Source organism: Protobothrops mucrosquamatus, unplaced genomic scaffold (assembly GCF_001527695.2).
Source record: "Protobothrops mucrosquamatus isolate PMUCROS unplaced genomic scaffold, P.Mucros_1.0 scaffold617, whole genome shotgun sequence".
Lineage (NCBI taxonomy): Eukaryota > Metazoa > Chordata > Lepidosauria > Squamata > Viperidae > Protobothrops > Protobothrops mucrosquamatus.
The window spans coordinates 148,857-161,176 of NW_015386913.1; the positions used below are offsets into that span (position 1 = coordinate 148,857).

General features: G+C 37.8%; 1 protein-coding gene across 1 annotated transcript in view; it reads left to right on the plus strand.

Annotated features, from left to right (window-relative positions):
- Positions 1–3,018, plus strand: part of CARD19 (caspase recruitment domain family member 19) — a 28,550-nt gene extending 25,532 nt beyond the window's left edge. The window contains exons 5-6 of the mRNA XM_015817651.1: positions 1,279–1,350; positions 2,680–3,018. Of these exons, the coding sequence (XP_015673137.1) occupies positions 1,279–1,350; positions 2,680–2,795 (188 nt within the window). The 3' untranslated portion in view covers positions 2,796–3,018. The remainder of the gene's footprint in view (positions 1–1,278; positions 1,351–2,679) is intronic.
- The last annotated feature ends 9,302 nt before the right edge of the window (positions 3,019–12,320 follow it).

A 12,320-nucleotide genomic window follows, 5' to 3' on the forward strand; every position in this document is an offset into this window, starting at 1 on the left:
CTGCTGGCTGGGTTTCCTGGCAGGCTCCTGAGTGTTCAGATATGTGCATTACTTCCTCTTATGATATCTCCGCATATAATTTTTAAAAGGAACGTTCCCTTTAGCTGCCCTCTGGCCCCTGACTCCTTTTTTCTTTTCTTCTGTTCTTCCTTTGAAGCCAGAAGGCAGGGAAGCAACTCGGCAGGTAGAGGTTGTTAATGCTGTACCAAACCCAGCACTTTGTTAAGGAGCCTATTATAATGTAAAAAACTACACACCCAGCTCCTTTTCTATCCCCAGTCAAAATATGTCAGGTTTCTCTCTCTCTTTTTCTTTTTAAAAAGACATTTAGTGCTGTACCATTAAGGCTGTGCCCATTGACTTCATCCTAACAGCTACATGAATGATACTCATCTCCCAAATGGTTGAGGCCCTGCCCTTTATGGAATAATAATAATACACAAATAACATATTTGAACCCCTGGAGATCAGCATTGGGTTACCAGTGGTCATCATTTGTAATTAAATGAGATGGGAATTGGTCTATATCATCTAGTCTGAAAAAGGCTCAGCATTCATAGCTTTTACTATGTGGGCACAAATTGGATGGGGAAAAGAAATGTACCTCTGGCTTTAGGGTCCTGTAAGCAAGGATTCAATCAGGGTTAGTCACTAGGACCAGAAGTTTACCTGAGCATGGGCTCCAGCATGAGTCAAAACCTCTGGTCCCGGTGACTGATCCAAATTGGATCCTGCCTGGGACACGTACATTTGCTTTCAGCTCTAATAATGCAAGCTTCTAAATTTCTGAAGCTCTGAAAAATATTTTTGCATATTTAAACCAATTTACCAATTGTATTTGGTTACATAACCCTTGGCAGATTTTTACACTTAACATGTGTAGATGTGAAAAGCATACAGTTGGCAGGGAGATTGCAGGAGGAGATATTTATCATTAGTCCTATCATATCCCCCTGTATCTTATTCAGCTCTGTGCCTGGGAAGGTGAACATGGATAACCCATAGGAAAGGCATCTATAATCACATAGTTTCTATTAGATGGTATTATTTTACAGTTTAAACAGCCAAGGGAAGCCAAACTTATTTTATTAATGTATAATTTAAATCCCTGAAGAGATTTTCTTTTTGCAAGCTTTTAAAAAGGCTGATGATAAAAAGAGTTACAAGGAATAAAGACATCCATAATTCTAATTGCATTAGGAAAAAAATGGTAATTATATTGTGAAATGTGAAGGAGAAAACAAAGTACCTGCTGCTTTTATTTCTTTCCTTTTCTAGGTCCTGCGTTCTTTCTTGCCTGCTTCAGTGTTGCTGCAGGGTTAGCATTCTTCATGTATTGCTGGAATCCAGGTAATAAAACTTTGCTATTTGACTTGAGCCAGTTTAAAAGAGGGCTCTATTAGCTTTCTATCAAATACATTTTAACGCAGCTCTAACCTTGGTGGATGTGGGCTGAGCAAGGAGGGGAATGTATGCAATTAAAGCACAAAGCTAGTCCCAGTAAAATCCATCGTTTTCCTAAACTCTATCTGCTTTTGTCATAGGCTGCTTTCTCTGTCTCATTCACTTTTCCTTATTTTATATTGACATTCCCTTGTCATCTGAATTCAAAGGTTTAATTTTGATAGTCTGCAATTCAATTGTTAATTTAGTATATTATTGTAAGACCACACCTGGAATACTGCAGCCAGTTTTGGTCACCATATCACAAAAAAAATGTTGAGAGTTTGGAAAAAATTCAGAGAAGAGCAACTAAGATGATCAATGGCCTGGAGACTAAAACATACGAAGAACGGCTGTGGGACTTGGATTTGGCTAGTCTAAAGAAAAGAAGAAATAGAGGAGACATGATAGCAGTGTTCCAGTATCTGAGGGGCTGCCACAAGGCAGAGGGGGGCAGGTTGTTCACCAAAGTGCCAGAGGGAAGGACGCGAAACAATGGTTGGAAACTGATCAAAGAGAAAAGCAACCTGGAATTAAGGAGAAGCTTCCTGACAGCAAGGACAATCAGCCAGTGGAACAGTTTACCCCCAGAAATCGTGGGCACTCCATCATTGGAGATTTTCAATAAGAGACTAGACATTCACCTGTCTGAGATGGTATAGGTTCTCCTGCTTGAGCAGGGGGCTGGACTAGAAGACCTCCAAGGTCCCTTCCAGCTCCTATTCTATTCTATTCTATTCTATTCTATTCTATTCTATTCTATTCTATTCTATTCTATTCTATTGTGTTCTATTCTATTCTATTCTATTCTATTCTATTCTATTCTATTCTATTCTATAGACATTAGCACTCTTGGGAATTTCCTTTCTTCTCAGTTTTGGTAAACGGAAATGTTTTTCTGTCCAAAATTGAAAAGATAGTATAGAACACATGAGAGTGTTTTGCATATCTTTAGACACTTTAACATTTTAACACATATGTTAAAGTTGTAGCTTGATTTACAGGTTTGTCTTTTTAAGATCAAACAATCCATCACCCAAAATTGGCTTAAATATCCTTCTGTAGAAGTCAGTTGTCACTATATTTATAATTGATTCTCCCTGAGTAAAACTTTAGCAAGATATTTTTGTGAAATATTTGTTGAAAGAAAATCCATTATGCTTTACATACCAGATTCACTTTTCTCCACCTTTCCATCAATATTATTATTCCATCCATATTATCGTTTCATTTTAGACTCCAGAGTCCTGGGAAAAGCCAAGAAGGTGCTGGGATTTTCCCCAATTATCATAGGAAGACATGTTAGCAACATCTGTATGTTATACATGGAAGATTCATCAGGAAGACAGTAAGAATAAACAGGGCAGCATCAAATTTCCATGCCAATAGCACGGATGCTTCGCAAGCAATTACATTTTTTTATACCAAAGTTATAACTCAGTTGCTTTAGCAGTCTTTGCTTCTTCAAAGGGCTTTCAGAAGATCACTTGTACTTGCCTTTTACTTGTGGAGCAGATATTTTATTTTTGTACAAGCTTTTTTAAAAAAAATTATTTATCACCTTGATAAAATATATTGTAATGCAACTAAGCATTTTAACATGCCCTAATTCATTGCAAAGGCTTGAGAGTCAAATCAAGTTGAATCATGTATGTATGTATATATACATATATTGCATTTTGCCGTTTTCTGTTTCAAGATTAACTGAAAGTTCCTGCTTAGGCTAGTACAAAATGATGGAGCCCTGCCTTGTGTGTCCATGGTTGGGGTGTCTCACTATGAAGAGGATAATAACCTCTGTATGAAAGCTGTTCTGAATGCTCTGCTTCACTGAGAACAAATGGAAGATTCCCACCTGATATGAGTGACAACCTTGAGTGGTGATGATAGAACCCATCAAGTTTTGTATATGAGCTAATCCGTTATCAATTGTTGGGGATTCTCTTTGTAAATAGCAAATGTAATTCTATTGGACAAGAAATAATGTTTGAAACTACACCCTAAACGTATAAGCAGTTATAAGCAAATGCTAGGTGCAAATCAACCGAAAGCCTTAATGAAACATGGAGTGTATAGTATTATTTTTAAATGTTAAAATAATGCTGTATTCTTTATGTTTAATAGACTCTGGGCGATCACTGATATGAATAACCTAGACAAAAAATAAGCATTTGTCAGCATTTGCTTCTTAGTCCAACTGTATAAGATTTGGTGTTATGGTCCAGGCAGAACCTTAAGCCTGTGGCCAAGAATTTAGCAAGGCTAATTAATGCCTTCAAAAGGATAACTGAGTCAGTCTATGCAACTAAACATGACTACCCATTTTGTAATGTCATGCGCTTTTGAGGACCATAAACTGCCTCACACATCTGAAGGGTTCTGTTCCATGAAAAATTTCATTTCTCAGAAGCTCATTTTACGTGCACATTCTGTATGGCAATTTCATGGAGCATCTAGACTATTTCATCACCTTTTTGCCCTATTGCCTTGTCTTTTTTCACCTCTCTTAAGAAGGGTAATCTGTGTAGCTGGAAAGACTTAAGCGCATGAAACTTCAAAGTGTGGTATAATATAGGAGACTACATATCTTTAAAACTCAGGAGTGCTACAGGAGTGATAATGATCTTTGCTCTTCCTCTCCCTATTTCCATGAATTCCTCAGCTGTGAGAATGCACACTGGATTTGTACATGCGTCATTTTTTTTTCTTATATTGGAATTTGGAAGGTCAATACATTGTACACTTAAAATTAATGCCACATCCCGCCTTTCCCTGATTTTCACCTTTGATACTCTGAATAAGTGGAATTTTTTCTTAGGTGTATGTAGAAGTGGCCATTCTTCAACTCTGTAAGGGATACTTTCCCAAACAAATCATTGTTTCAAGTTAATCTTCCTTGGTTGTCTATGGAATCATGTTGTTTAAAGCATGGGGATTAAGTGGAAGGTGCTGACTTACTTTAAGTATTTTAAAATTCCCCAAATCCACTTTTTTAAAGAAGGAAAGGTGCTACACAATTATATAAAACACTCACGTGCCTGATCATAACTACTACTTTCTTTGGAGAACTGAAGAAGAAGCAAAAGGGTGAAAAAGAGAGTTGAAATGAACAGGAATAGCAGATAGCAGTTGGAGTATATTCCACTCTAGTCTGCACACTGAAGGAAGTTGTTTTACAGGGAAACTTCTTTCCAGTAACCATTCACTGGAAATGAATTGAACAGGAACTGCATTGCAGATTTTCAAGCAACAGCAGCAATGTTGAAAAGCAACAGTATGAAAAAGATTCACGTCTAAACACAAACTTAGTCTTTATATTGTTTGGTGATCGAGCAGAGGCCTGGTTCAGATGAAATGTTGAACTATCACTTAGTGTCATTATATATTCAAATGTTGGGGTCCCATACACCTCTCCTTTTCTGGCATGGCCATGTGGAGTGTGTCAAGCTTTTAGTTTCATATTTTCAGTTGCCCACATGTTATTGTCACAGCTTAAAGTTGGCTTGTTTTAGGAGAATGTAAGTAAAGTCCTTGAACTGAATTCAACCTTATGGACAAAAAAATTTTTCTTGGCAACAACACAGATATTTTTTTGCTGATGTTTTATTCCTGGATAATTTGTAAATTTCTCAGTCTAGTAACAATCCTGGACTTTCTTGTTAATCTGACATCAAAGAACTATCCAGTTCTAGTCTGTTTAGCATGTTGAGATCAGCCATCTAGCTGGGCAGGTTCAAAATACAATCGCAAGCTACAGTTTAATTAAAAATGCCAGTGAATGCATACATTCATTGCATAGCCATAGCCAAAGAGAGGAACCCCAATGCTATTCTCTCCTGGACTTAAAATAGATTATGCTTCCTTGCCAAAACAATAGAAACCGGTTTAACCATGGAATTTGACTATTCACAAATTTAGAGGCACTTTCTGAAGAGAAAATAAAATAAAATGATGCTATAGTGGTGATTGAAGATGTTTGCACTGTACCTTCAGCAGTTATCCTATTGTGTTTTGCATGTGCCTCTTGTTAGGGACGTTCTGGGTGAATTGTTTAGCCCTTAAAAACCTTTTCTTCCTATCCTCATAGCTAAAAAATTGTACCTGGCAAGAAACCTCCTCATGTATTTCCTTGAGTCACCACAGGATGGGGAGAGAGCACTGCAGGAGACGCATGACTAATCTTGTATTCATGTGCAGGATTCTTAAAAACTGATGTGTCAGCTACTTATTTTCTGCATAATAGGAGAAAGAGTGCTGTAGCACTGCTCAGTCGGACCCCATCAATTTTTAAAAGAATAATGGTCTCTGGCCAATTGCCATTTTAAAGTACGAGCTTGATTTAGAAAAAAAATACAGCTTGTTTTGGTTTCAGAGTTGATTGTAGTAGAAGCATGATGTCATGGTTCCGATAGATGAGACCAGTAAAAACAGAATTCCAAGGCAAGAGGTTTCCTTAAAGAATGTATTTATTGGCTACAAAGTATCAGTACAGTCAAAAGTGAAACCAAGACTGAAGTTCCCTCCCAAAGGTTACAATGTTATAAAGTTGGACTTCCCACCCCATTGCTATGTCACAAATCACATTCCCCAATAAACTACTTTGGCGGGCTTTCTAATGGAAAGCTCAGCCCGCCAAAACCCAGGCAGCAACGACCTTAGTTCCCACAGGACAGTTTATTGTTTAGTCTAACTTTAGAATCACTCATTCCCCCCTCCCATTACTGTGGCAACCGAAAACGAAGCAAAAATGGCTTCAGCCAAGTTCATTGCAGCGTTGACACATGAATTACCGGTATACACCTGAAAATTTATGGAACCCTTTGTAGCATCGAAGCTCAAACTAAAATTCAATTTTGAAGGTTAAGTTATTCATCCAGTCAAATTTAAAAGGCTTTTAATATGTAATTTTTATTAAAACTTTTAAACCAGAAGGTAACATCTAACACAAACTAATAGAAAAAAAGGGAAAAAATAAAAAAAGCTACTAATCAAAGAAAAGCAAAAGATGTAAGAAAGAAAAAAGATATAAGGAGGTGGTTTTCAGCATTCTTCATAGCAGTTATGAGTACAAATATATTTTAACCTCATCATATTCTTCTTTTTATAATCTTTTCTATCTAATCAACACCATAAGTCCAAGTTGTTGTTGTTTTCCATTTTTATGCAAAAAAATCCATAAGAGGCTTTGAGTCAGCGAGTATAAAAGTATTTTTGAACTTATCGGCTGGTTATATGACCAACTCTATAAAAAGGAACCTTAAAATGTACAGACCATCATTCAAATAGCTTTTGAAAAAAAATAACATGCCTTTCCTCTCACTTTAGCCAATATTCAAAAACGTAATAGTCCAGTTATCCACAGGGTAAAGAGAAAAACATCCCATGGGGAGTCCTTGGTGTTCTCTGAGTTGCAGACATTTTTGCAGGCATTTCTTGCAGACATTTCATTACCTAAACTACTAGGTAACATCAACAGTCTAGCACTGCTGATGTTACCTAGTTTGGGTAATGAAATGTCTGCGAGAAAACAAGCTCAAAGAGCACTTATTTTAACCCTGAGCTACTACAAATATTCTCTATTGGGGAAAAAAATCCCATCTAGAATATTCTGGTGCTCAGTTATATACAATCCATATACACATGACATTAAAGTTTACTTAACGTGTTATTTCTATAGATAGGTCCTCTTCTTTGGATGTTGTTTAATCAGATCCTGATAGCATTTGCACCACAAAGGTATTCCCAATATTACATTTGATGATGGAAGAGCCAAATCTCCTATTCTGGCTTCCAAGAATTTGATTAAAATATCCCAAAGGAAGCAAATGCCACATTTACTAGCACTGGTGATATTGCTTAGCTGCATAATGAATGTCATGGTGTTGATGGTCCAATGTGAAGCAAGAGACTAAAACTTCATAAGGATGCCCAGAGATTTTCCATTACCCTTAAAGAAATTCTTAGGAGGCAATAACATTAGACCAAAGAGGTCCAGAATTTTTTCTTTCGGTAATTAGAAAAATATCTAATTTGTTATTTTATTATTTAACAATAAGATTGGGAGGGGGTCATCCCTATTTTCCAGGAATAATTCACATGCCTATAGCCATCACTCCCCCACTGACAATGCCCTTAGAGCCCCCTACTTCACCTTATGATTTTTTTTTAGATTCTTTAAATTAAATAATAAACAAGAAGCTGGCATCTGATTGGAAGCTCTAAATTAAAAGTTGGAAGTTAAAAGCTGGCATTTTAACATTTTAAAAAGTAAAACATTGTGGTTGGTGCTGAAACCAAAACATGGGACTGTTTTATTTAAAGTGTGTTCATCTGCCCAGAAAGGACAAAAAAAGTTTTAAGCAATAAAAAGCATTCTGGACAATAGAAGAAAGCACTGTTGTATCAACTGGATCTGATTTGAAAGAGCTGCTTCAAAATAGGCAGGAATGTGAACCCAGAAGCTGGCAGTGATTTGTGAACGCAGCTGTGTCTGTGCTTTAATGAACCACAGGTAAGAGCTGTGTTTGGTACTGCTGTCCTTTCCAATATTTTTCTTCCAATACAGACTGGAGCATTGCATAGCCCTAATACCCTGGCCACTTCTGTTTGTTTACTGAATAAGGTTTATTTGAATGCGCTATTTCAGTGCCATGCATTGTTATCTCTAATTTGGCTTAGGCATATAAGACTCTTAGAAGTGATCCATCTGTTTTCAAAAAGAAAAAAATAATACCTTTCAAGGGGCTTGAGATCATGATGCTAGCAGACCAAACCTCTTTGTATGTTGAAGAAAACAAAATGGCATGTGGTAGTAGTTTTCTCTGCTGATGAGGCCAGCCATATTCCCTATACTGCCTGAACACTGCTCGTAAATAAGAGTAAATAAGATAGCTGCGCAATATATGTGGAAATTGCTATATGTTTAGCTTAAATATTCAAATAATCCAATGATGGCCTTAAAATATTTTTGGAGCAATTCTATTTTTTTGTGTGTGTGTTTCCATTCAGTCCACATAAATATAATGTACATGGTATCTTGAAATCCATTTGTTCCATATTTTTTTTACCAGATTTCAGGTGATATCCATGCAGCATTAGATGTTTTTTGACATTTTTTAAAATTATCCTTTAAATGTGGTTTAGGGATACAGTTTTGAGGGAGAGAAGAAAAGCTGCTGCCCACAGGGACTGACCTGATGACCCAATGTGGTTTTCAAAACTTTTGATGACAATATATTCATTTGCATTAAAGAACAAATGTTGGGAACTGCTGCTGATAGATTTAACAAATGTTAATGAGAGATATGCTAAAGGAGATGACAATTCTAATAAGAAAAGAGGTTTCCAATTGGTCTACAAGGATGATTTTGCAATAAAAGAATAGATATCTATTAGGGCTCTGTGGTGTTCTGGATTTGAATCGGAAAACTGATGTTAGCCTTTCAAAATCCAGCCAATAAATATTGCAGTAGTCTTTGAAATTTGCAAAATTGCTTTTTTCCCCCTTCAGAGTCGGTATCTCAGTGAATCAGGTAAAATGTTAAAACGTAATGGGCTAGTTTATAGGAGAGGTTCAATTTTAAAATAGGTAATAGGAATATGTTGCATTAAAGGCAGCCTTTTACTTTTTTATGCCCAGATTCCTAGGATTTTATAACAAGGAAGCCACATAAAGAAGTATCAGTCTCTATGTATTGAGTGGGTGTCAATAAGCATTGGATTTGGGAACTTCGTTTTTGTTATATTACTATTTTATTTTCCTTTTAATCTACAAATGGAAGGGGGAAAGACCAAATGAAGTAAAATAGAAACAACAAAAATTAAAAAAAAATGTGCCTGTTAAAATAAATGTATGTACAAGGTTCTTCTCAATAAATGTCCAGTATGAATGCAGTTTCAGGGGAAAATTTTTCTCAGGCTGTAACATGCATAAAATACTTCCATTCTTATTTATAATGAGTGTTTAATGTACCTGGTTGTATGTAATTAAAAAATTATGTGTGTATAAAATTAAAATTTTAAAACCAAATTAAACATAATCTCGTGACAGTTCTTTAACAGAAAAACCATTAGCTCATGTTTTGTGTTTTATTGGAGAATTGAAATAAGAGGACTGTTATTTGGGAGGCCAACTGTACTGCAACTCCCACAAGGGTTACCTAAAAATAAAAGGTTTTAGATAGAAAGGCAACACAAATACAATCCCACAATGAATACTGTCCTTCAGATAATGTTTGATTACAGTGTATCTCAAGAACAGTGGTTATAGAGCGGAGAAGGGGGGGCATTGATAAATTAAAAATAATAGCTGGCCACAAAGAATATCAATCAGCTGTTTGGCAAGTAGCAGAATGGCATCAGTGATGTGCTGGTGGTGTTGGGGAGGCCTGAAGGCCATCACAGTATGTCCTTTCGGATGGTCGTGGCGGCAAAACATACCAAGCACTGGAGATGGATTTGCTGAGGTGATGCCGAAGGGCTGCACAAGACTGGCAGTTCATATATGTTTGCATGGGCCTGACATACACGGTTGTTTAATTGCCAGAATCTTGTCTATTGAGTTAGATCAATCCTTCATGCAATATGTTTCAATATTGTCCAATGAATAAGAGCCAAGTCCAGTCAGTAAATTTCAGAGGCATTCAATATAGTTCTGATGAAAATATCTATGTACTGTATCATCTATTGCCTTTCATCTAGCTAGCTATCCCTGTTATCTATCATCATCATCTGTGTATCATCTACCTATCTACCTACCACAGATGCACAAAGTCCTCACATTGCCCTCTTCATTTCTTTCACTTTGATACTGTCAATTGAGCACAACAGCAAGATGACAATTGCTATCTGGGCTCTAATTCTTACAAAGGTAAATAAGAGGGCATCCATTGTGGAAAGGAGCACTATTCTCATATTAACTTTAACTGCCTCCTTAGAAGAGTTTCCTCCTGAAACCTTTACAATTGACAACTGCCAGATAGTCCCAACTGGCAAAAACAGGTCTGCTGGGAAGTTATCTTCTTTTTAAAATATAAAAGACTTTGGAGGAATGCTGTATGAACATGCTAGCTTTTTGAGAACGTGAACATGTCACTGTGGTTTGCTGTATGGTTTGTGGCTTATTCTCTAGAAAATATGTATAAAGCAAGATAATCCAGTGGGTTCTTTGGTAGAGACAGCTAGAGCTTTTGAGACGTCATTTCTTCCATTTTTTCCCCTGATAAGCACAATAACATGAAGTATATGTTGACATCACTGTACACAATGACTTCACAAAAATTTATGGCTAAACATGACTCTCTTAAGTGGCCTTGATCTGAACCTTAGGAACAGAAACAATGGTTTTGCACTTTGGCAAGAAAAACCAAATGCACAGGTACAGAATAGGTGGTATTTGGCTCAACAGCAGTAACTATGATAGGGATCTATGAGTCCTAGGGGACAACCATTTAAATATAAGCCAGCACTTTGCTGCAGCTGCCAAAAAATGCAGTCCTAGGCTGCATCAACAGAGGGATAGTATCAAAGTCATGTGAAGTCTTAGTACTGCTTTATAGTGGTTTGGTAAAACCACATTTGGAATATTTTGGCCAGCACGATATAAAAAAGATGTTGAGACTCTAGAAAGAGTGCAGAAAGGAGCAACTAAGATGATTGGGGACTGGAGGCTAAAACATGATGAGCAGTTGTGGGAATGGATATGTCTAGTCTAACAAAGAGAAGGACTAGGGTGACTTGATAGCAGTCTTCAAATATTTGAAGGGCTGTCACTGAGAAGAGAGGGTCAACCTATTCTCCAAAGCACCTGAAGACAGGACAAGAAGCAATGGATGGAATCAAGCAGAGAACCAACCTAGAACTAAGGAAAAATTTCCTGATAGTAAGAACAATTAAACAGTGGAACGTCTTGCCTCCATAAATTGTGGGTGCTCCATCACTGGAGGTTCTTAAGAAAGGGTTGGATAGGCATTTCCCCCTCTCTTTTTTTTGTAATACTGCTAAATTTCTCCTGCTTCAAACAAAACAGTGACAGCAGGAACAAGCAGCCTAAACTGTTCCTCCAACATTGCCCCTGGTGGATTAATGCAAATGTTGAGATGGCAGCCAGGCTTAGCTGACCAAACAGAAGTTCTTGAGGTCCTTTCTCAATGGTACCAGCCCGGTCCCTCGTCTGGAAGAATCTATGCCAAAATCCGTTTTTTGAATAAAGCAATAAAAAAATGACTTTGGTTCTGAACCTGTCTGGCTTTGGTGAAATGTGTGTTTCTACCAATAAACCCTCCTAAAGGCAGCATCATGACATTTTTACATAGTATAGGGCAGGGCTTTTCAACCAGTGGTGCGGGTACCACCTGGGGGAGGGGAATGAGCTGAACCGGTGACAGCACCGCACAAGCCTGAGCGAGAGATGGCTGGAGCTGCAGGGCTGTCAGGGCTCAGTGGAAGCGCCAGGATCCATCTGGAGCTCGGCGCTGATCCTGGTGCTTCTGCTGAGCCGTGAAGAAGCGCCGATCAGCTGGAATGTTGCAGCCTCTCCAGGGTCTTGTGATTTACATTCAGATGCTTGGCAACTGATTCATATTTATGATGGTCACAGTGTCCCAGGGTCATGTGAGGTGACCAAAACCTGCTGCAATCACCCAGCAGACGGGGGGGGAATAAAAACCAAACACCCCAACCCACTCCACCTACTGCCAATCCTCAACAGAAATGCTCACAACAATGAAAACCTTGGACAGGAGGAAGAGCGCCGCCGGGTGGGCAGGCAGGTGTCTTGCTTGGCTGTGGCTTGGGGGGCACTTTTTTCAGTGCCATTGTAACTTCAAACAGTCACTAAGCGAATTGTTGTAAGTCGAGAACTACCTGTACTTTATCAC